This window comes from Mus musculus, chromosome 16 (assembly GCF_000001635.26).
Source record: "Mus musculus strain C57BL/6J chromosome 16, GRCm38.p6 C57BL/6J".
Taxonomy (NCBI): Eukaryota; Metazoa; Chordata; class Mammalia; order Rodentia; family Muridae; genus Mus; species Mus musculus.
Window position 1 is genome coordinate 11,968,991 of NC_000082.6, and position 24,994 is coordinate 11,993,984.

General features: G+C 47.0%; 1 protein-coding gene and 1 long non-coding RNA gene across 6 annotated transcripts in view; one reads left to right on the top strand and one right to left on the bottom strand.

Annotated features, from left to right (window-relative positions):
* Positions 1-9,674: 9,674 nt before the first annotated feature.
* On the bottom strand, positions 9,675-14,755 carry Gm32278 (predicted gene, 32278). Its single transcript, NR_155455.1, has 2 exons — positions 14,568-14,755; positions 9,675-10,391 (listed from the first exon to the last, which is right to left on the bottom strand). It is a non-coding gene; the product is annotated as a predicted gene, 32278 (long non-coding RNA).
* Shisa9 (shisa family member 9) overlaps positions 14,603-24,994 on the top strand; it is a 287,312-nt gene continuing 276,920 nt past the window's right edge. For 2 of the 5 annotated variants that reach the window (NM_028277.2, NM_001174086.1), the window contains exon 1: positions 15,123-16,153. In NM_028277.2, the coding sequence (NP_082553.2) occupies positions 15,591-16,153 (563 nt within the window). In that variant the 5' untranslated portion in view covers positions 15,123-15,590. Of the gene's footprint in view, positions 14,722-14,864; positions 16,154-21,002; positions 24,975-24,994 lie in introns of those variants that run through there. The other 3 variants (XM_030249286.1, XM_017317138.2, XM_017317137.2) reach the window with 3 other exon arrangements.

Here is a 24,994-nt window from a genome sequence, read left to right on the forward strand (position 1 = left end):
CGGCTGAAGGGTGTGAAGAGCTGTGGAGTGCAGTGGGACCTGAAAGCACCATTGGTGTCACCAAACAGGGGAAGTAGGTCAGTGTGGCTGGCAAGCAGACTGGAGAATGTGCAGGAGACTCCGGTGTGCTGTGAAAGACTTTGGACTATCGCAAGGGCAGTAAGAGGAGACCAGGGGGTTCAAGCACGGGTTCAAGCATGGGTGACACTTTTCCTTTTAGCTGGTCTATCTTGGTCAGTGCTGTAAACGAAATGCATGAGTTACAAAGTCCCTTGCTCTTTTATGCAAAGAGATGGGAAGGAAGGAGAAAAGCTAGGAGGAACTCCCTAGAACGTTGGTCTCATATAGCTGAAAGCCATATCCTGGAGTGACAGTGGAATTTTAGATGCATTCTAGAAAGTTTATGACTGTAATAGTCAGATAGTGATTTAGTCAATATCAAACGTAGATGAAGGGTCGACCTATTTCTGTTTCCTCCCCAGCATTCCCCTCCTCTTCCCTTCTCTTTCCACCTTTCCCTTCTCTTTCTTCCCTCTCTCCATCTCTCCCTCTCTCTCCCTCCCTTCTTCCCTTCCTTCCTTTTTTTTTTACCCCCAACAAAGGTCTCATTAAGTTATCTAGGATGGCTTTGAACTCACAACCTTCTAACCTCAGCCTCCTGAGTGCTAGCTTAAAGACATCCACCATTACACTGATCTCTGCAGCTCTTGAATAAACATTTGGTGAGTCAGGCCCTAAGGAAACATGTGCACTTGAATATTTGTTCACATGATCATGCCTCAAAATGCCCCTCAAATAGAAACACCCTAAACATGCTTCATCAGTAGATTAGATAAAATGCATTGCACAGTCACACAACAGAATAGTCACAGAACTATGTATTGGTGAAAAGATGTAGTGATGGGAAATGAATTGGGTGAAGAAAATTCTAGCAAGCTTGGACAATGTTATATCTCTAAACCACATTCACAATAATATTTGATCACAATCAGTTCCTTTACCACTACATACCCTTCCTTAAGACTTGTTTTACTGTAGCTTTATAACAGCACCCAATTCTAATCAGATTTGAGCGCCCCTGGGAGCAGCGTTTTGAATCCAGGTGTGATGCTTGGGAGCCTCTCAAAGAGTAGCCCTGCTGCTCCCTTCACACTCCCAATAATGGGAGGTGCCAGGGCCACAAAAGGAACTGAGTTTATGTTTTCTCAGTGTCCCTGGGGTAGAGGACATCATTAGCCCCCCTGGAGAACCAGTGCTGGAGAGTAGCACTGTTCAAGAGAAGTAAAATATGTGCCACATACAAAGCCTAAAGCACTGTAGGAGCTGAATTCAAAAGCAGCAAGAACTCAGTGATGCTTGTTTTAATACTAAATGTTATTTGGTCTAGTATCTTTAAAAATAATCATTTCAACATGTCACCAATATTAAAAAGCAGAACACCTTTATTTCCCTTCCAACATACTGTGTACTCTGTGCTGAAGGCATGTATCAACTTGAAATTGCTGTTTCTCAAGTTCTCAAGAGCTGGTAGAGCCCACAGCTACCATGCTGGACCAGTGTTTTAGTCAGGGTTTCTATTCCTGCACAAACATCATGACCAAGAAGCAAGTTGGGGAGGAAAGGGTTTATTCAGCTTACACTTCTATACTGCTGTTCATCACCAAGGAAGTCAGGACTGGAACTCAAGCAGGTAAGAAAGCAGGAGCTGATGCAGAGGCCATGGAGGGATGTTACTTACTGGCTTGCTTCCCCTGGCTTGCTCAGCCTGCTCTCTTATAGAATCAAGACTACCAGCCCAGAGATGGTCCCACCCACAAGGGGCCTTTCCCCCTTGATCACTAATTGAGAAAATGTCTTACAGTTGGATCTCATGGAGGCATTTCCTCAACTGAAGCTCCTTTCTCTGTGATAACTCCAGCTGTGTCAAGTTGACACACAAAACCAGCCAGTACAATTGACCCCTTGTCAACTTGACACACAAACACATCACTAATAAGCCTCAACCCTTACATTCTTATTCATCCCCAAGATCTAAATAACTTTAAAAGTCCCACAGTCTTTATATATTAAAAGTTCAATCCTTTTAAAATATCCAATATCTTTTAAAATCCAAAGTCTTTTTACAATTAAAAGTTTCTTAACTGTGGGATCCACTAAAATATTTTCTTCCTTCAAGAGGGAAAAATATTAGGGTACATTAACAATCAAAAGCAAAAATTAAACTCTAACTGTCCAATGTCTGGGATCCAACTCAAAATCTTCTGGGCTCCTCCAAGGGCTTGGGTCACTTCTCCAGCACTGTCCTTTGTAGCACACAGCTTTTCCTCTAGGCTCTAGATGCCTATACTCCACTGCTGCTGTTGTTCTTGGTGGTCATCTCATGGTACTGGCATCTCCAAAACGCTGCTGTCTTCCACTGTAACTAGGCTTCATCAATAGCCTCTCATAGGCTCTTTTCATGGTGCCAAGCCTTAACTCCTTTGTATGACCCCTTCAGTCCTGGGCCATCAATTGCAACGGAGGCTGCACCTTCACCAATGGCCTTCCATGGTCTCTCACAGTGCTGAGCCTCAGCTGCCCTGCGTGACCCCTTCATGCCTTCAAAACCAGTACTACCTGGGTAACTCTTACACATTACCAAGTCCAGCCACAGCACAAGGTACAACCTTGGCTATCTCTGGAACACAGCCTCTGTGCTCTCAGAAAACACTTCCCAAAAGATGTCACCACAATGATGCTAGTCTCTTCTTAATCTCTGCTAATTTCTTAGTTCCAGCTAACCAGCATCAATAGTCCCAGTAATGCAAAGATTTTGCTTTAGTAGTTCTGGTATCTTGTTAATCACAGCTGATTCTTCAGCCCCAGCTAACCAGAACTACAGAATCTTCACAATCAAACTAGCAACGGCCCTGAAAAAAGTCTTTAATCTTTCCTCTGAAATTTCACAAGACAGGCCTCCAACCTCTGTACTGTTCTCAACATTATCTTCCAAGCTCCTACACAACATTCCACAGAGCTCTTAACACTGAATGGATCTTCTGGCCCAAAGTTCCAAACTTCTTCCACATTCCTCTCCAAAACATGGTCAGGTTGTCACATGAATACCCCACTATGCTGGTACCAATTTTTCTTAGTCAGGGTTTCAATTCCTGCCCAAACATCATGACCAAGAAGCAAGTTGGGAGGAAAGGGTTTATTCAGCTTATACTTCCATACTGCTGTTCATTACCAAGGAAGTCAGGACTGGAACTCAAGCAGGTAAGAAAGCAGGAGCTGATGCAGAGGCCATGGAGGGATGTTCTTTACTGGCTTGCTTCCCCTGCTTGCTCAGCCTGCTCTCTTATAGAACCAAGACTACCAGCCCAGAGATGGTCCTACCCACAAGGGGCCTTTCCTCCTTGATCACTAATTGAGAAAATGTCTTACAGTTGGATCTCATGGAGGCATTTCCCCAACTGAAGCTCCTTTCTCTGTGATACCTCCAGCTGTGTCAAGTTGACACAAAACTAGCCAGTACAACCAGGTAGTGCTAGAACAGGAGCTCTGGTGTGTGGGAACTTGCATCTGTCTGTATGTCTGTAGTGTTGATGAATCTCCATTGTGTACCACAGAGAAGAATTCCTAAGGTTTTGAAATAAGTGATTGAAAATCTGATCTGTTTGTAAGATAAGAATCATTGTTACATGAAGTGAGATGTTTTAATGGCAGAGAAGATAAATCAGGGCAGCTCAGAATAATTATCATGTTGGGTGATGGCTCGGTATACACCGGAGGGTGCTTATGAAGCTAGCTGAAGAGGCAGTGTGGTGATAGGTAGGTGGAGTGCCAACCAAGAATCTTCTCAGTAAGGGTTGGGAGATGGCTCAGTGGATAAAGTGCTCGCCACACAAATGTAAGGACCAGAGCCCACGTAAAGCCAGATAGTAACATATGTCTGTAGTCCCAGTTCACACAATGAGAGAAAATCAGAGAAAAGAGGACCAGCTATCCTAGTGTACAAAGAAGTGAAACTCAGATGGCTGTCTCAAGCAAGGCAGAACAGGAGGATGACACCTGAAGTGCTCCTCTGGCCTCCATACTTGCACTGTGACACGCTCATCCATACTCATACTCAGCAGTACACACTCACACTGAAACTCACACTCAGTAACACACAGACACAGATAAGACCGACACAGATTCCCCACCCGAGCCCCACAGTTTTTTTTTCAAAAGAAAGTAAACTTCCTAGGAAGACCTGGAGATTATTCCTACATCACCCCCTCCTCCATGTGGTTTTATGTCCAGATCATTTATTGTAACTATTTTCACCAAGACACCGAGTCAAACCCTGTCTGCTCTAAAAGTAAAACATTGGCTCTCTGTACCCGCCTTTGAGATTGCACTCTTTTAATCGGCAAGCACCATGTTCTCCTGTGGATGCGCAGGCAGTTATTAAAAGGAGACAGTGTTTTGCTTTTTATACACAACACGCTGATGTCAGCAAACTAGCCTGGAAAGATACAGTCAGGGCTGAAGCTCCACTGTATCCCTCGTCTCCCACGGTCTTGAAGGACCACTCAAATTAGGCTCCAAGTCCTTTTGGGTCTGGCTTTGTATTTTTCCCCATCATTAAGTCAGAGTATTACAGGCCTGGGACAAGTATTTATACAGGATGACTCTGGCATTTCTCACAGACCCCTCCTTTTCTTACCCTTCCTAAAACCTATATAACCAAATATCTAAAGATGGACTCATATTTTTTTCAGCTCAAGTAAAAAAAAAAAATACTCTGCTTCTTTGACAAATACCAGGGAAAAGATTTAACAATACTAACCATGCTACAATACTTCCTCATCGCAAAATCATCTGTATTACAGCCAGCCTTTGCTTTTCACTGAGCATGCCATTTGGCCCTGTTCCTGTCAGTGCATCTGCTCAGTAGATGTTACACTAACCTATTGTCTCCCCAGAGGGTTAGCAGACGCGTTCTTCTGAGCCTCTTTCTAATGTTAACCTTTTTTGTTGTCTGGGAAGTGGTGACAAGCCAGGTTGCATTACCAGGCCAACATAGTGTGGGGAAGATTAACCCTAGCGAAGCCAAGTGGATCCAGCCTCCCATCCTGTCCTGATCCTTTGGTTTCATCAAGGCAGGAAACTCTCCATCCAGGACAATCCAGGGATGGCCTGGGCTTTCTGGCTTGCTTCAATGCAAAAGCATCTCTGGGGAGTAGACTTACTGCTGTGCATTTTGGGGGAGGAATAAAAAGGAGGAAGGTAGCCTTTCAGGTAAACAGTCATGTGTTCCCCCTTAGGAGCAGAATCAACATGCATACCACTTCATCCTGACCTGATTAATGAGAGTCATTTTCCTGCTGACCCATGGGATCAGCCCACCCTTGTTTCCACATGTGGATGTCAGTAAAATCTTTGATAGGACGTCTTAAGGACATAGATTTTGGATCTAGTGGCCACAATGTTTTCTTGTCTGCTTGGCACATACTTGGAAAACATTTTTCCTCTCTTCTGCTTGCAACAGGATCTCTCTCTCTCTCTCTCTCTCTCTCTCTCTCTCTCTCTCTCTCTCTCTCTCTTACACACACACACACACACTCACACACATACTCATTCACACACACATACATACACATACACTCATACACATACTCACACATAAATACACACACATACATGCATACTCACACATAAATACTCACACACACATACTCACATACATACTCACACATAAATACTCACACACACATACTTACACACATACTCACACATAAATATACACATACATTCATATATACACTTATAACCCCACACAATCACATATACATGCTTACATACTCACACATGCTCACACAAACATTCTCACACACTCATACACACATACACACACTCACACACAAGTTTATACCTAAAAGAAGAATGAAATTATCCTAATTATACTTCTCCTTAGATAGCTGTCTCAGAATCTTTGGGCAATGCATTCTCTTTAATTTTTTTTGCTTGAGTTCTACACATTCTACGATCTATTAAATACTGGACTTGATTCAATGTTTTCCAAGTAGGGTGATTGTATGAAGTGGGTGTGCTAATGAGTACTGCTTCTTTCTATGAAACCAACTTGTTCTAAGGGAACAAAGAGTGGCTTGATGTATTCGTTCATAAAACTCCAAATACATGGTCAAATCTAGTGCTGGCTAGACTCAGGGAGTCTGTCTCTGGGTCATATTTATAATTCCTGTTCTCATGGGGCTGAGGCATGTTGATTGCTGCAGTTTAAAGGCCAGTCTGGGCTATAGTATGATTTCTAGGATGGCCGATGCTACTGTGAAGATCCTGTCTCAAAAACAGAAACAAAACAATTTTTTATATCTCCTTAATGTCCCAACTCTCCTAGCTCCAAGCAGCATTCATCTATGGGCTCTCCAGCAAGACGACACCTGCAAACAGCTGTATTTTTACTCAGTCTTCATGCTAGCTATCCTCAGAGATAGGACCCTGCCCCCTCTCTCTTAAGAGAAAAGGTCCCTGGGTAATACCATGTTGTTCCAGCTTGGATCATATGTTATTGTTGAGCACTAACCATCACAGCCATTATCTTCATCAGAATAGCTATGATGACTTTGGAGAGATCCCAGGTCTGATGACTATCTCTCAAAAAACCAAACCAAACCAAACCAAACCAAACCAAACCAAACCAAACCAAACAATGGAGTTGGGGAAGGTTACTGGATCTTCATTTTCAATTCCAGCTGCTCCATTCTTCATATCTTGGCCGGTTGCATGTAATTCTACCATAACTGCACGTGATCTCATGGTCTTGGAGAATTGGGTATATAGCCCATGGGAGGACACCATCTATGCATTTATGAGAACTCATCCATGCTGGGTGAGGCTTTTTGGTGCAGCTGCTCTCAGGTTACATATACTCTTGCAACATTCACCTATGCTCTTTAAATGAGCCTATAAACTCACTGGCATCCCGTGACGTACTTGGATTTGTTGATGCTTTTGTTTAAAGACATTTGTTTGTTGTAACCCAGAGAAAGTGTTCCTGTAATACCTGCCCACCACTGAAACAGAAGGATATTATTCTCTTACTTTGTTGTTGCCTGGACAAGTCTTTACGTTTTTCTTGTTGTGATTGTTTTGGTGTGTGCAGTTTACAAACTCACTGATGGACAGCTAGTAGATGATAGATATTTGCTTTGTCACATGACCTTGATCTAAATTCACAGTGCAAGCTTAAGGAAGCATCACACACTTTTGTTGTTGTTGTTGTTGTCGTTTGTTTTATGGCTTGAGGTGTGGTGTGCATGTGTGTGTGTGTGTGTGTGCACGCGTGTGCGTGTGTGTGTGTGTGTGTGTGTGTTTGAGAGAGTCTCTTATGTAGCTTGGAGCTCACCAATTAGAATCTGCTGACTGGCCAGCGATGCCTATCTCCACTTCCACAGTTCTGGGATTACAAGAGATTGCCACTAAACCAGGCTATCTCCCAGTTTTATTCTCTTTTCAAAGAACATCAGTCCAGGCCCTGCTCTGATATCATATCCTTCGTTCTATTCTGCAGCCAGGCCTCCCTCTGACTCTTCTATAGGAACATTACGATGACACTTGAAGCCCATTGGCTAAGTCAGCCTAATTTTCCCACTTCAGGAGCATTAGCATTACATCCAGAAAGTCTCTTTGCTGGATAAAAGGCTTCAGGGATTAGAACCTGGATGTCTATCAGGGAGCTAGTATTCACCACTACTCTGCTTTTCCACATCCCAGTCATACTAAATGTACCCCTGCCATGTTTCTAATAGAATACCCTGTTTCTCCTACCACAGAGCTATGGGTTGAATATGGTGAGTCTCCCACATGAGTTGAATATTCTGTCTACAACTGGTAGGACTGTTGGGAGTGGTTCTAGAAACTCTAGGAAGTGAAATTTAGCTGGAGGAAGTGGACCACTGGGAGGCAGGACTTTGAAAGTTGCCATCTCATCCTCTGCTTCATGAAAGATCTTCTGTCACATGATCCTGCTACAGTGATGCTCTACTCAAGGGCCTGGAGCAAATAATCATGACATTTCTGAAATAGTGAGCAAAATAAATCTCTTCTCGTTGAGTTTATTCGTGTTTGTGCACACATGCACTTGGAGTTGACATTAAGTGTCCTCCTTAATTACTCCGCATCTTAGTTCTGGAGACCCTGAAGCTCACTGACTGTGCTAGGCTGACTGAGCAGCAAGCCCAAGGAGTCTTTCCATCTCTGTCTGTCCAACACTGGAAATGCAGGCACACATCTTCATGCCCAGTTTCTATGTGGGAATCTGAACTCAGATTCTCTAGCTCACAGGGTTTACTCACCGAGTCATCTTTCCAGCCCTTAATTTGTTAATGTGAGGCATCTTCTCTCACTGATGAGAAAGCTAACATACAGCATCTGCTTCATATAGCACAGTTGTCTCTTCTGGCCCAGGACTGACTATATATTCAGCACTCTTTCTTTCTCAGGGTGTACAAGAATACTACATTTCCCAGGCTCCTTTGTTCTCAGATTTGTGTCCCGTGACTGAGTTTAGATAATGGAATATGATGAGAAGGATGCCTTCCACTTCCAGAGTGGAAAGCAAAGTGTCTCGCTTGACTCTTCATGCTCTTGCCTTCTTCTGTGTAGCTGGAAGTGGCTTTAGGACGGTGTAGTCACCATTTGTTGTGTTAAGCCACCGAGAGTTTGGAGGTGCCTACTGTGACACATGACTTAGGTTGACGAACACATATGGCTGTATCTTACCACGAGTTCATCTCCAATCCCTAGCACAGCTCTGGGTGCTAAGTAAGCATTCAGCAAAGGCGTGAAGGAAGGGAAGGGGTGGGGAGGAGAAAGTAGAGGATGGAGAAGAGGAGAGCAAGGGAGGGAAGTGGATAGGAGAGGGCAGGATTGAAAGAAAGGGGAGGTACGTGGAACTGAAGTCTTGATAAATGTTTACAGAGAATTAGATGAATTTGGTGGCCTGGGAGAAGTTAAAGCACTGTGGCATCCAAGACCCCTTATCTACCTCTACACACACACACACACACACACACACAGACACACACACACACAGACACACACACAGACACACACACACAGACACACACACACAGACACACACACACACACACACAGACACACACACACACACACACACACAGAGAGAGAGAGAGAGAGAGAGAGAGAGAGAGAGAGAGAGAGAGAGAGAGCAGTACTTGAAGATGATACCCTCTGGCCTCCTCATATATATGGCTGTTCACACTTGCCCACCTATGGATGTGCCCAAAAAGACATTAAAAAGAACTTAGAAAACAACCATACATTTATATAAACTCTGTTAAACACAATACTTGTTAATTTATGCTACTTTCCACAGGCAGTGAACCACAGCATGAGTGCAGTGTACAGCAACCCAAAGCAGTTACTCTCTGGCACATCCTGTCAGACTTAGCTCCGTCTTTTAAGGGAGCCATGGACACCCCCCCCCCACACACACACACATCAGCACTGTGCTTTGAGCTTGTGTTAACTGCAGCTGGTCTTGCTGTGCCCCTGAGAATGCTGTCATGCAGTCACTGATGGCCACTCCGATGTCACCAGCCCAGGGATACCCGTTTTATAAAAAAAAAAAAAAAGTCTCTAAAAACTAGCAGAAAAAGTAATGGGGTTCATCACGTCTATTTTTTATTCAGATTCTGGATCTTGCTAATCCTCTCCCACATACTGTTTTTCTATGGACCTATATAAGCCTGACCCTCATTTCTGCCTGGGTTCGGCTATGCTACTGTGCCCCAAGCAAAGTGTTGGGCATTTTGACAAAGAATTGCTCCGAAGCTGGGTGTGTACGTGCACTATGCAATCCCTGCCCTGGGAGGTTGAGGCAGGAGGAACATAAGCCCAAAGCCAACTTGAACTACACAGTGAATCCCTGCCTCCCCCCACCATCTCTTCAAATTTCAGAAGGTATCTGCAGGGCCTCAAGCTAAGTGTGGGCTCCCTTTGAGCACAGAGGTCCACCTCAGGAAGCTGGCCCTGGCTCTGTATTGCATGCCTCCACTCTAGAGCCTGTGTGCTGCTGGAGGGGAAAGGCCTCCTTGAGCTCTATGTAGCTGAGATATCTTGCAGCTCCTCCATGGTAAAGAGCCCTCTTTAAATACATGAGAGTCTCCACTCACAGTGCCTAGCGCTATACAAAGTGTAGATCTAGGATCTGGACATTCTTGGAGAGAGATATCACAGTTTGTTTGTTTGTTTTCTTTTTTTAAAGTAGGGTCTTGCTGTACAGTTCAGGCTGCACTCGTGATCCTGCTTCAGCCTGCTGAGTGGGGGGTTGCAGTCACGTACCACCACACCTGGGTCAGAGCGGCATCATTATCTGTCTGGGAGAAAACCAAAGGTTGAGAAACTTAACTTGAAGGCAAGAGCTTAGAGCCAGCCAGAGCTAACACTGAAACCTTTGCTCACTGGCCCCCACACAAATCACTTCAAACTTTGAAAGACTTCCAGCCAGAAAGTGCTGGGATTTAAACATAAGCCTAACACCGCAATCATGGTATTTAATTGGTTTTAATTTTGACCCCCAGTTGACATTTGGCAATATCCATGAAAATTTTAGTTGTTACAAGGAGGTGAAGGCATGGTGGTATGGTGTCTGGTGGGTGAGGGTAAAATATACTGCCAAATGTTCCACAGTGCCCCGGGCGCCCTCAGGACACAGGTGTGGCACTAAGTGTAGACAAGCCTGGCATAGAGGTACCCTTCTCCAGCTTCAGGTCTCGGTGCTGGACAGTACACTTTCTTTTCCTTGCTGTAAACACCACTCTGTGTTTATTTTCCTTAAATTGACTTTACGTTAGTGAATTTAAAAGAACCAACTACACTTTAACACTTCTACCTATGGATTCATCTGGAGGATGTGCTTTTTAAAAAGATGCTTATGGAAACAAGTAAGACACCATTGATAAGTGAGATACCTGTGGAGGGGCCCCATCGTCAGTGCGGGGAGCCATGCTATTGACCTACTTCAGCTCTTTGAAGCTTCTTTATCTCTGCAGACACAGAGGACAAAATCCATCAAATATGTGTTTCTGGAGCAGGCAAGGCTTGCTACCATTTGCCTCTGTGTCATCGCTTCCTTTTCCCCCCTCAAGGCTAACAGTTGCTTGGAAACCTCTTTGAAACCTTAAAAGCCATCTGATGAAGAAGATGAACAAACAACTCATTCGGGGAAGGGCCACTGTGCCCATAATTTAATTTGTTGCATGGCTTATAAACACTGGTTTCAAGGTAGTCCCAGGCAGCCCAGACCCTTCCTTAATTGTTAGCTAGTACGATCGCATGCTTGTTGTGGTAGGTACCGCAGCCTGAAAAATTGAGGCCAGAGTAAAGGAGGTTCTTCTTTAGATATTAAAAAAGGCCTGAGCTGTAATTCTATAGCATCCTCATCTCTTTCACAGAAAAAAAAGCTTTCATAAAGGGCCACAATTTTCCCTGGGTGTGTTCAAGTGAATTTGTTTCTGTAGGGGTTTGGGGAAGAGATCCAATATGATTTTTCCTCGTCTATGGACTTGCCAGCTGTTTCAGTGAGCAACTTTAGAACCTGCCCCTACCCCCAACATAGAAAGAAGCCTTAAAAGAAATATACTTTTGGTCCTGTGTCCTGAACCTATCAGGGGGTAGTGGCTATACAATAACTTGATATGAAAATGGGCATTTTTATCCCTCCAAAGAGTGAAAAGAACAAAGATGATTTTCCTAAATATTTCTCAAAGGCTTGGCACATGGGCTGGAGCAATCCTAGCAGGCACAGGCAGAGCCACTGCAGATAGTAAGGGAACTGAATCAGGGGAAAGCTCCTGGGGAACAGGAGGAGGCTTAGGATTCTTCCAGGAAAAGCAGGCAGGGTGGATCTCAGTCTGCTTCCTTCTGAAGCAAAGCTCCTGCAGTTTTCTTCCCGCAAACAGGGGGCAGTCTCTGTTAATTAAAGCCGGAGAGCCTTGTGCAGAGACCAAAGGCAGATCCAGAAGTGGACTTTCCTATTCATCTTTTGTGTAAGGGTATTTAAAAAAATCATGTTTCAAAGTCTCTTAAACCCCCCAAATCTTGAAATTGTGTGTGTGTGTGTATGTGTAAAACCTACTTTTTTTCTATGAGGTCGCTCATTGTAAAGGATGCCTTGACTCTGGCTGGTGAGCACCGAGGAGGTGTTGAAGCAGGGTTGGAAATGGCAGAAAACTACATTAGTAGTTGGAAAGCTTATTCTGGCCTTGGCTTTACCACTTGCTAGCTAGAGCTCACAACTTCTTGGATCCTAGGAAGCCTGCTGGAAGGTCCCTCCCACAAGCCCAAGTATCTCCCAACCTCAGGGAAGACGGGATGCTAGAAAGCACCCTGCGTGCTCTGGGCATTCCTTTCCTCTTTTTTGTCCCAGATCGAACAATTTCTTAAAGATCTCTTTCTAACCCCTTCATGTCTCTCTCCCTCTCTCTCTCTCTTTCTGGATAGGCATATTCCCATGGGTGCAGGTGTGCACACACATGTGTAGCTGTGTGTGCTGAGGCCAAATGACAACCTCAAGTGTCATTCCTCAAGAACTTAATTTTTAAAAGATTTATCTTTTTATGTGTTTGTGTGAATTTATGTGAAGCAAGTGCATGTGGGTTCCGGTGCAGGCCAGAGAGTGCCATGTACCAGTACTGGAGCTGTAGGAAACTGTAAATCAGCTGATTTGGGTGCTGAGTCCTCTGTAAGTACAGTAAGGGCTCCTAACTGCTCAGCCATCTCTCCAGCACCCCATCCCTTTGTCAGGAGATCCCCCTCAGTAGGTTAAGACAGCTGGCCCAAGTGTCCCAGGGGTCTGCCTGTGTCCTCTCCCCCAGCTATGTGATTCTAAGTATGTGCCACCACACTCTGCTTCCTCATGTAGGTTTGAGGGGGTAAACTCAGGTCCTCTTGCTTTCATGACAAGTAATTTCATGATTCATAACTTGTTAAAAATCTTAATTAACTAAACACCTAGCTAACATACTTCACAATTCGTTTTTGTCTGTGTGCCTGGGAACACAGATTATCAAGGCCATTTTAGTCATGTTATTTACATGGCAGTGCTTGGAGACATTAAAGATAGAAACACGTAATCAAAGGTGGGGTGCATGTCTGTTAGGAAGGGACAGGAAGTGGCCAGTCACAGACTCTGGAAGCATAGTTCCTGGGTAAAATGTCAATAGCTTTCACTCCACAAACTCCCTGGGTAGCTTTCTCATTGCTTTGAGGCTCAGTTTCTCTCATTGCTATTGGGAAGATAATATTAACCAAGAAGCAGAGAATTAAGGGAGCCCCTGAGCTCACTGATTCCTCTACAAGACCCCAGGTTGTCTGGTACTCAGTAGTTATTGATTTTTAATAAAAGCAAGCTTAGGGATTGTGCTATAACTCACAGAGAAATGTCAGCTGCCATCAGCTCCCACACCAATGTTTATGGGATGGACAAGGTGGTAGCAGTTGTGGGTTGCCAGTATGACAAATATGCCTCCCACCCTATTTGCAGGGTCCTATGGTGAGGAAGCTGGTTGGCAGTTCTCTTTCCTTTTCACAGTGGGGGATGGGTTGGAGTACATTCTACTGCAGTCAGTCTTGGCTCTAAGACCTGGTGTGGTTTACCAAGGTGGCCCTGGGCTGCATTTGTAAATCTTCTTTCATCAAAGGGAGGGGGAGTTTAGCCAAACCCTTTGATTTGGAAAAAACTTGCCACACAGTCTTAATAAATCCTCTCATAAATTATCAATTAAGAGGATCCCAGCAGACCATTTTACATGTGGCCCAACTTCGTGGTCCTTTGAAAATTTCCCCCAAGAGTCCTGCAGCTGAAACCAAACAAGAGGAGAGGGAACAGAAAACATTGCTTCCTCTGTGATTCACCCAGCCTACTGCAAAGAGCATACTCAGTTAATACAATTAAAAAACAAAACGCCAGGGCGTGTGGGGATATAAATTTAGCTTAGCAGCTTTGATGTGAATCCTGATTTAGGGGCTATTGAAATCAAATTCAAGTAGAGGGCAGGAAGAAATAGGAGAAATGGTCGAGGGCTTATGGAGGGCTGGGAGGAATCAGTCAGGAGAAAGGAAGAGAGAACAAATTTGGAAAGGTTGAGAAGAGATGCTGGGAGCCAAGGAAACAACCTCGGTGAGGATGTCGGGGAAGGGGGGCTCCGTGGGGACAGGGGACAGCCTGCTCTGGAGACTGTCGCGCGGGCTGCAGAAACGAGTGGCTGAGGATGAGTGCCCAGGCCTTGCGCTGCGCCAAAACTGCCAGCGCAGAGGCGGCGCCGCTGTGTGCCCTCCTGTGGAGCTCAGCGTTCGCTGCGGGGGCGAAGAGGGACAGAAAGCGGCAGGTCCTAAGGGCTAGGGGAGTTCTTAGGAGAGCCCTTCCAGGGTGAGCCATTGCCTTCGCTTTGTCCGCTGACCGCCTCGCCAGACCACCCAGCTTTTAATATGAGTTCCCAAGCCCCTGTTCTGGGGTGCTTACCACAGCCCAAGGGGTTTGACACCTAACCCACCTTCCCAGTTCCAGCCTCTTCTCTGTTCAGGGACTCGAACCATCCCAGGCTCGCGCCAGGCATGAGGTCGCATCCCCGGAAAGGGCAAGGCAGTTCCTGCACGCCCGGGAGGAGGAGGGAGATCTTGTCTACACTGCTTCTAGTGTGTCTTGGAGTGAGCAAGCCATCTAATCTGTCCCGATTCTCCTAGTCACCCCTTCCCTGATCGACAGATTGCAATCGCAGCTCCTGCGCACGCACCCCTAGGGGGGGAAATCGAGGGCGGAACCACCTCTGAGTCTTTGCTTGGGGTGAGGAGCACCTTTCTCCCCGAGAGGGTGCCAGAGGTCCCGGCCGTGGTTCTTTCCACCTGCCGAGAAATCAGAGCTGTTCTTTCGAGCCTGGCAGCGGTGGAGCTTGCTGCTTTTGCCCGAGCTCTCTCTGCACGCCCCCTATTCGCCCCCGCCCGCCCGAGTCACCTCTTTACGCGCCCCCGCCCCTTTCGAGCTAGCGCTCACCACCACCCCTCCTCTATCCGCCCTCCTCCCCTTCCCCCTTCCCTCTGGCCCTCCCTTCATTCCACAAGTGTCGCTTCTCTCTCTCTCTCCAGCGCACTTGGCGTGCTAGAGAGGTGAAGAGCATCCTGCGAGCGAGCGGACGTGGGGAGCCGAGTCCCGGGTGGCGGGTGGAAGGGAGTTACGGACACAGCGACTCTCTCCTGTTTTCCACCCCCGCCTCCCCCGGTGGCCAGCAGGACCTGCACCCCGCGCTGGCCCCCGCTCCTGCTCCGTCCCCGCCCGGCCCCGGCGCGCTCCTCCCCGGCCGGCCCCCTTCCTCGGCGCGCGTCGCGCTGGAGGCGAACGCAGTCTGAGCCGAGCGCAGTGGCCGCCGACCACCGAGCGCCCCGCGCCGCCTCCCTGCATGTGCGGCCAGCGGCGGCCCGCAGCCCCCGCCAGCAGCCTCGGCAGCTTCGGCCGCGCGTCCAGAGGCGGCGGTAGCGGCTCCAGCGGCGGCCGAGCGCTCCAGCCCGGGTTGGGAGACACGATGCGCCGAGTCCTTCGGCTGCTTCTCGGCTGCTTCCTCACCGAGCTGTGTGCCCGCATGTGCCGGGCGCAGGAGCGATCTGGGCACGGGCAGCTAGCGCAACTGGGCGGCGTACTGCTGCTCACAGGGGGCAACCGCTCCGGAGCCGCCTCCGGAGAGGCCGGCGAGGGCGTCGGGGGCTCGGACGCACCGCCGACTCGAGCGCCCACGCCAGACTCCTGTCGGGGCTACTTCGATGTCATGGGCCAGTGGGACCCGCCGTTCAACTGCAGCTCGGGCGACTTCATCTTCTGCTGCGGGACTTGTGGCTTCCGGTTCTGCTGCACGTTTAAGAAGCGGCGACTGAACCAGAGCACCTGTACCAACTACGACACGCCACTCTGGCTTAACACGGGCAAGCCCCCAGCGCGTAAGGATGACCCCTTGCACGACCCCACCAAGGACAAGACCAACCTTATCGTCTACATCATCTGCGGGGTGGTGGCTGTCATGGTGCTGGTGGGCATCTTCACCAAGCTGGGGCTGGAGAAAGCGCACCGGCCCCAAAGGGAACACATGTCCAGGTGGGCTGCCTCCCCTTCGCCCCCCTCTTTGGGTCCACTTTCCTTTCCCATCCATCTCCAACATTCCCCAGCCGTGCTTCCCTCCACCCCAAGGTCTCCGATTGGGGAATGTCATCCAGGACGACAACTTTCCCTTGTAGCATTGAGCCAAGCAAGGCATTGGGCTCAGCACAGGTGGGAGTGAAGGCCGAGTGTGGAAGGGGAAAGTCTCTTTTCCCCTCGCCCACCTCCTGTTCCCTCTCACCAGATATGATGGTGGGTCTTGAGACACATAGCCGGGTCTTTAAACTCTTGCGTTTTGGGGAGAGGATCCATTTATGGAGGTAAACAGAGGCAGGCGAACCTGAAAGGAAGTGGGGGGGGGGGCGTGTATGATCCGTGTGCTTGTGTGTTGGAGGGAGGGAGGAACGGAGGGAAAGAGTGAGTACCTCCTGCAACTTGTACACTAGCGAAAATGAAGCAAAGGTTAGGGAGAGTGCACCAGAACCAAAGCCTCCTAGTGCTGGCGCTTCCCCAGAGCTTTGAGGGTCCTTGATTAGAACCTCTTCTTTCCCCATTCCATTTCTCCCTCACCATCTATTCCTCTCTGTGCTGCAGCCATCACAACGCTGCACACCTTGCCTGGCCTGGAGATGACTCCACGGGCCCCCTCCACCCTTCAAGCACCTTGATTCATCAACTTTGCCTTTCCCTTTATTCATTATGCAAGTCCTATCACTGGCAAAGTCGCAGCAGATGGGAGAAAGCATTTGGGGATTAAGGGAGCTATTTGCCTTTTTGTTTAACCCCTCCCCCAAGTGTCTAAAATGATTCCCAGAACTCAATAACTTTGGAGGTGAAGGATGCAGAGTAAGCCAGGAGCCAGGGGAGAGATGCTGGGTTAGCATGAGGTCTGAGTGAGAGGGATGCAAGGAGAACTGTGGGCCAGATGACAGCAGGATGGCTGGAGCCAAAGTCCAACTGATTTTAAGTCTGGGCATTGAAGTCACAGTGTTCTCTTCACTCTCCAACACCCTCCTCCCCCACGTAGGGTGTGTGTGTGTGTGTGTGTGTGTATGCGTGCTAGCTCACAAGTGCGTGTGTGCATGCTATCTGTGTACATGCCTAAAAATCTGAACAAAGAGACCTAGCAAAAATAGGCAAAGGAACATTACCACCCCACTGGTAATCATTTTCTGTGTATATGATGAGAAAGAGTATCCAATGAGTTTTTCCTTTTCCCAGAGATAAGGGATCTGGAGGGAAGGTGGGGAAGTTCTGCTCAGTTTGGGTTAGTGGTAGATGGTGTTTTCTTGGGGCACAAAAATAAGCTCCCAGGGCACCCAGGAAACTGGAACCAAGAAAAGGTGCTGACCCAGCCTACCTCCTGCTACTCCCAGGTGCTCTACCTCCAGCTTCCCAGGGGGTTCACTTTAGGAGAGCTCTATCCAGGGACATCTTCTGTTGTCCTTAGGGTGAGAGTGAGAAATGGATGCAGGTCTGCCCTGGATGCATGTTGCCATGCAGGGAGCCAGTACTCAGACAGGAAAGCTGTCTTGCTGTCACCCTAACTTGGGCTGAAATCTCCCCCATGCCTTTTTGCTAAGTTCTAGAGTTTCCCTTTTTGGGATTTGGTGGGAAGAGGAGCTACTCCTGGCAGGTTTGTGGGTGAGGCTACAGCTTCAAGTTCCCGTGGATTGGGTGCGCAGGTCAACCTCGCTCTCCATTGATACTCAGAGGCTCAGTGGGAACTCAGTTTCCTGTCTCAACCCCTCCTCGCAGGCAGCTCTTTTTAGAGGCATCAACTCCAGTTTTTTCTGCAGATTCTAAGTAAAGTCTGTTTGGAGGCCACATCCAGGAGTACCCAGAGCTAGGTACTTAACTAGGTTCCTCCTATAAACATTCATGAATTTTAAAATTCAGTGGAAGTGCCTGGCCTTGGCAAGGGAGAAGACTGGATTATGTCACAGGCAGCTTCTTAGATATGCTTTTCAAGCAAGCATGCTGCTGTTTGAGACCACCTGTACTGCAAGTCCCTGTTGCCAGGGGCCCCACCCCCTTTGACTTTAAATTAGAATGTGGGGTGGGAGCCAAGCACCAGGGCTGGCAAAGCTCTCCAGGTGATTCTCATGTTCATTCAAACTCTGTGAAGAGACCAGAGCGAACACCTGCTGGGCACAGGGCTAGGTGCCAGGCACTGTGCGGTGTGTGTGCCTGTGTGCTTGTGGGTGCGTGCGTGTGTGTGTGTGTGTGTGTGTGTGTGTGTGTGTGTGTGTGTATAAACTCAGCTCTCCCAGCTAGCCTATGACATGGCTGCTATTTTAATTCCCTATTTTCATGGGAGAAAATCATGGCACAGGCGAAGGGGCTTTGCTTAAAGTCACGCAGTTAGAAGAAAATTGTGACATTGATGGTAATTCTGGATCCAACCCACTTGTATTTGAGGCCCAGCCTCAGGATCTGGGGAGCTTCCCAGGGTACAGACTTTTCAGCTCTTTCTATGGCGATTAATAAATAGTATATTTAGAGTGGGCCTCAGACCTCTTCTTTAGCACTCTTTTTCAGTGACTGTGAGATCCAGGAGAAACACTGGAAGGGAGGAAGTGCAGAGTTAACTCAAGAGAAGAGCAGAGGACAGTGTGACTCTTGTTGCAGTCGGGAGCTAGTTCTCTCCACTTGTATAACGCTTCTGTGGCACCTGGGCTGTCCCCAGGCCCCTCTGGTTGCATCCTATGCTGCTTAAGGACTGAATCCTTTGGAGCCCAGTATGGCAACTGACTCATTAGCTTTTGCTTGATGGTGCTAAGTGATCCTCCAGTGGGGACCAGTGCACCAAGCTTGGAGGCAAAGGGGCTGCTCTAAGGTGAGGCACATTCCAGCAGCAGTTCACCTGCCAGCCACAGCCTCTTAGTGGTTACCAGGAGTTCAGGGATACAGATGTGGGGTTTGTTCTCATTTTGCCTGGGAAGCACCTTGCCAAGGTCACACAGGTGTCAGGCAGTGACTGGGAAACTTGTGTTTTCTAATGGAGGCCCCCAGCACGTCAGAATGGACATTTGGAGTCCTTGCAATATGGCCTGGTTGACTCTGGGCTGAGGAGGACAGCCACCAGGAGGGGTGGGGAGAACCCATGCCATCATGTAAGGACTAGGGAGGTGGCCTAGTGGGAAAGAGTGCCTGCGGGGCAAGGATGAGGACCTGGGTTCAAATCTCAGCACCCACATAAAAAGCCAAGCACTGTGGTGAGTGTCTGTAACTCCAGTGTTAGAGGTGGAGACAGGGGAATCCCAGGGGCCTTTGAAAGCCTAGTTAGTGGCTGGGCTCCAGGTTCAGGGAAATACCCTGTCCCCAAATGGGTGGTGGAGAGCAACCACACAGGGTGTTCAGACACTGATCTTTGACCCCCACAGGGTCAAGAGCCCCTCAGAAGGGGAGAAGGAGGGAAGAGAAGGAAGACTGTGAAAGCAGCTCTCTCTCTCCAGCATCATCACGGCAGCCACGGGCACTGTGGCTTCCATTGTTTAGTGGAAGGAGTGCCTGCAGGGAGGGCTGACTGTGGCCCTGAAAGCCCATGGGTAGATAGATTCCCTCTCGCTTGCAAAGTGTTAACATTTGTGTGTCTTAAGTTTTCTGTGAGTCATTTTGTGATATAGTCTGATCACATGGCCTGGGCTGGTCTCCATCTCATGATTTGCTCAACCCAGGTTCCCAGGGGATAGATTATAGGTATGTGCCACCAAAATTTTTACTAGGAAAAAACTGAAACATGTAAAACGCCTGAAAGGAATACAGTGGCCTGCAGAGCGGTCTTTGCCTGAATAAGGGTGGGTCACCCTAGTGCTGCTTACACTCAGGGTGGATAGTAACCCCCATGGTAGGAGCTGCCTTGCACATTGTAGCAGGTCTGGCAGCATCCTTGACCTCCACCCACTAAGTAGATGATATTCTCACACCTGTCTAGTGACAGTAGAAAATGTCACTAGACAGTTGACACAGAGGAGTAAAATCCCCCTACTGAGAACCACTAGTCTTAAATAAACTACCTTTACAGTTTTGTTAAATTTTGCTTCATTTTGATGCTTTTTCCCTATTTCTTTTGCCCTTTCTCCATCTTCTCTCCCTCCTTCCCTCCTTCCTTCTCTCCTCCCTCCCTCCCTTCTTTCTTCACTCCCTCCTTCCCTCTCTCCTTTTCTCCCTCCTTCCCTTTCTCTGTCTCTTCTTTCTTCGCTTTTTATTTTTCCTTCCTCTGTCCCTCTTCTTCCTTCCCTTTCTTCCTTCCTCCCTCTTACCCCCATCCAGTAGAAACATTTGAAAATAAGCTGTAGACACAGCATTCAGTTCCCAAATACTTGCAGCATGGGTCTCCTAAGAACAACATTTCCTTCAAACAATACAATTCCATGATCACAACTTAGAAAGAGAACAAAAATGCCACAGTCATTAAATATCCAATCATATTAAAGTCTCCTTCTCAGACCCCAAATGTCCTTCAGAGTTTGGCTTTACATTGATCTGGTAAAGAGGCATTATTATATATGGCTGTGAAATTTCTTCCACCCCTAATATCCACGCTATTTTAAAACAAACTTTAAGTCAGTAGCTTGTACTGAAGAACTGGATTTCTCAGAGAATTCCAATTTGTAATTCCTGTCCCATTCTGGAGCTCTGGGAACTGCACCTGTGGTTTTCACAGAGCAGCTGCTGGCTGTGGCTGGGTGGTGACCACCCCCTTCGGAGAGCTCTTGGGATGAGAGTAAGAGGGTTTATGTGAACAGCACATGCTCCCAGTAGATCTAGTGAAGTCTCTTAATATTTGGGTGACCTTGGGAAGGCTGCTTCACATCTCTGCAACTCCGGATCTTATCTACAGGTTGAGAATTCAGTGAGGAGCAGGCTTGGAAAGTGATTAGCATAGAGCCCAGCCAGAATCACTACCCAGCATCTTTCTTACTGGAGTTCTTCCTCTTGTCCACTGAAGGCGATGACATTGCAGCTTGGACCTCAGTGCCTGGTCCTTACTCTACTCCGTGTCGGTGGCCAACTCTCCTAACCTCTCTGGATTTGCATTTCCATCTGATCAGGAGAAGCTGGCAGGCTCTCAACAGGAAGGATGGCGTGTATATGATTAGATTAAATGTACTGCAAAGTGCTGTCTGGGGGATGTCGAAGAACCCGTGTTAGATTTGCAATTTTGCCACAAGCTTGTGTGTAAATTCTCATTTAATTTCACACCCCTCCCCCACAAGGTAGCTTCTGTGACAGTCTGCTGATTACAGAGGCACAGACTGCTTTCCAAGAGGGTGAACGAGCACCCAGTGAGCTAGAGGAGATTGGCTTGAAACCCAGATGGTCTGAAGCAGAGAGCAGGTCCTTGACTGCTAGACTGCATTGCACTGGGGTATGGACCCATAGGACCTTTAGTCTTCTCAGATCCCAAAGAAGTACTCAATGCCCCGAAAACAGCAGTGTGCAGCAGGGCCTTCTGGAAGTCCACGTGAGGTCATGTCTAAGAGTGCTTTATGCACCTGTCCTGGCAAGGTTAGACTTCTCGGTGGGAACACTGGGGAAACAACCTTGAGGGCAGACCTGGATATTTGAAGCTCTCTCCACTTGAAGCTGGTAGGAAACACATGTTATTCCTGTCTTCAAACAGAATAAAAAATTCCAAGCCAGAAAAAATAAATCCATGTGGGCAAATGACATAGCAGTGTCCTGTGTGGTTTTCAAAAATGCTTTAGAAGAGCTATAGTTGTTTGCAAAGATATGACATCAAGTGACAAGTGCCCCCTGCCATGGGCCTTTGCTGTGGTCTTCCAGCACCCCTCTCATCTGCCTTGCTTTCAGCATGCCTGTGGTTATTTCATGGCTTCCCAAGCTGGAGGAGCCCATGTGTATCACATGGAAGTGTCTATTTTTCTTGCAGGACATATTTGCTTCTCTCTGAGGACTGAAGTCAGCTTTATGAAGGATAACTTATGCCATCAAATGCACACATTTTGATTGGAGAGTTTGATGAGCTTTGATACTTGTTTGCACTGGTGTAAATCACCACTATAGAAAATTTGATTGTGACCATTGTCCTTGTGTCCTGAACAATGAACACAATGGAGTTTCTCGTGCAAGAGATGATGCTCAGGAGGCCCACTGATGTGTTTAAAACTCAAGATATGAAGTTTTAATGTGGTTGGCTGGTAGAGTATTTGCCTATCATGAAGCCTGGGGTTTGAGTCCCAACACTGCCCAGAACCAATATGATGGTGTACACTTACACTCCAGGCTCAGGTCGGGTGGGGTGTCAGGAGGATTAATAGTTCCTCAGCTACATAGGGAATTTGAGGGCAGCCTCTAGAGACACAGTCTCAAAGCAAAACGTAAAACAAAAACCAAACAAGTGAAGAGCAACGCAACTCCAGACAAAGTTAGCCCCCCTGGGAGCCTTCAGGGCAGGTCCTTGGGCTTGGTTCTCCCTTTGGAAATATTGGAATCTTATATTTGCTGTCTGTATCCGAGAGAAAAGGGCTATAATATTTCTATTTTGTCCACCATCCAGACAGGCCATGCTTTCTCTGTCTGTTTGGATGAATTGTCTTCCGTTAGATCTGAAGTGGCTGGTCCTCACCCTTCAGGTTTCCCATAGTGTTGTCTTCTCCAGGAATCCTCCTCTGACCTCTCATGCTTAGGACCCCCACTCCTCCACATGCCCTGGCTTAGTGCTCAGTGTTATCTTCTTCCCTTTGTAGCATGGTCTCAAAAGTATGTTGATTGGTTATTAGTTATGATCAAGTTATCAGTTAATCGGTTTATTGTCTGGCTCTTTCCATTGTCATTCACAGTAAGGATGCAGGGACAGACATCTCATAGCTGTGTCTTGAATGCCTAATAAAGACAGTTCTATTTCTGTTGTTCTGTTTTACATGGGATAAACTACTCCATCTTTCCATCCACCCATCCATCCATCCATCCATCCATCCTTCCATCCATCTTACATCTATCTCATACATATTGAATATCTACTTTATGGCCAACACTGATCTATAACTATGAGAGAGTGGTGGCAGATACAGATGCATTCTATCCCTCACTCACTGGAGGGATAGGGAACACACAATGAAATGTATGAGAAAATTGATACTAGGTTGAAGCTTGTGAAATTGCCAATACTTAATCATTTTTCAACCTCAGAGATAATATGCCAACACAATTGTTCTAAATGGGGCTAAGAGAGTATATGTGTGGGGTGGGGGTCGGGGGGAGAAATCTAGGTGTAGCTGCTCCTGGGAGCGGCTCAAATGAAGCCCTGTGCTTCAGGAAGCAGAATTAAAACGTCAAACGCTTTATTATGTGGAATTATCAAGTCTAAAATTTGCCAAGCTCATGTCTCAGATCAAGCCTGAATGTTGACAGAGAGGACTCCTCAGAACTAGAAAGGACAGATGCTTGGGTCTCACAGCCTCCTGGCAGGAGAATTCTGTTTGATGGGGAAGGGTCAATCTTTTGCTTTATTCAGACCCAAACAGACACCAGCAGAACAATTTGTTAAACCCTTAAGTGTTGACTTGTTTTGTTTCTGATGAATGGAATGCCCTTCCCCCTGAGTCATTACAGGTTTTGACACATCCCTTCCTAAAACTGTGTTTAGTATGCACCACAAAATATACTCATTTGGCAACAAGTGTATGCCAGGACCTCCAAACAGGTACGAGATGTGCTGTAAGTGTGAGCTCTGTGCTGTGGAGAAGGTGAGAAAATAAACCTTATTTTGAAGTCTGTAGTTAGTTGTGCTGTCTTCCTGCTCCCACTGACTACAATTCCTAAGCATTGTATACACTAAGGATGATGTTCCTCATGCATAAATAAATCCACACTTTGAATGTTCTTCTTGAGAGTTTTGATTATTTTTTTGGATGACTTTGTTTGGAGCTGAATGTTTTAACTTTGTAAGAAGGTAATGGAGAGTGGAGTTCTCTCCCCCTCCTCCTCTTCTTCCTCTTCTTCCCCCCTCTTTTCTATATCTAAAGTTACGGCTTCTCCTCCCCCACCCGATCTCCATCTCCTCCATCTCCTCCATCTCCTCCATATTCTCCATTTCCATTTTTGTCTCATCTCTTTCTTCCATCTCCATCTCCCCCATCTCCTCCATCTCTCTCCTCTGTTTCCATCTCTTCCATCTCCTCTATTTCATCTTCTTCATCTTTCCCATCTCCTCCATCTTCTCTATCTTCATCTCCTCCATCTTCATCTCCTTTATTTCCCCCCCTCCTCTATCTCCACCTCACTCTTCCCTGTTCTCTCTTACTCTTTCCCCTGTTCTTTTCTCATTGTGGGCTCACTCTGTAGCCTAGGCTGGCCTTGAATTGTTCATGTAAACCAGGGTAGCCTCAAGCTTGTCACAACTAGATTACAGGTGTGCATCACCACACCTAGCCTGCCATGTTGTTGCTTGCATTTACAGATCTGCCTTTAGCCTTTGGGTTTATAGAGGATAGCTCTTCATTTATCCACATGCCCGCTTTGTGATAATCAGCCGACATAAAGTTTATAATTTAATGTGTACCTTTCCTGTAGGACATGTATGAGTGAAGTAAGGGTCCTGGTGAAGATGTCTCTGGGACCTCCCTTGATCCTTGGTTCCTGACTTCTGCCATCTGATGTGTGGATCCAGTGCAGACAGTGGCATCAACACAGAGAATTGAATTGATCTCTCATTTTAATGACCAAAGGCCATTAAAGCCAGGGTTAAGGCTGGTGGGGAAAGCCCCACTCTTTTGGTGCTTTGGGAGTGAACCCAGGGGGAATCTGATGAAAGTTACAGCTTCTTTGCTCAAGAAAAAAAAAAAAAAAAGCACAAACAAATTTTCCATT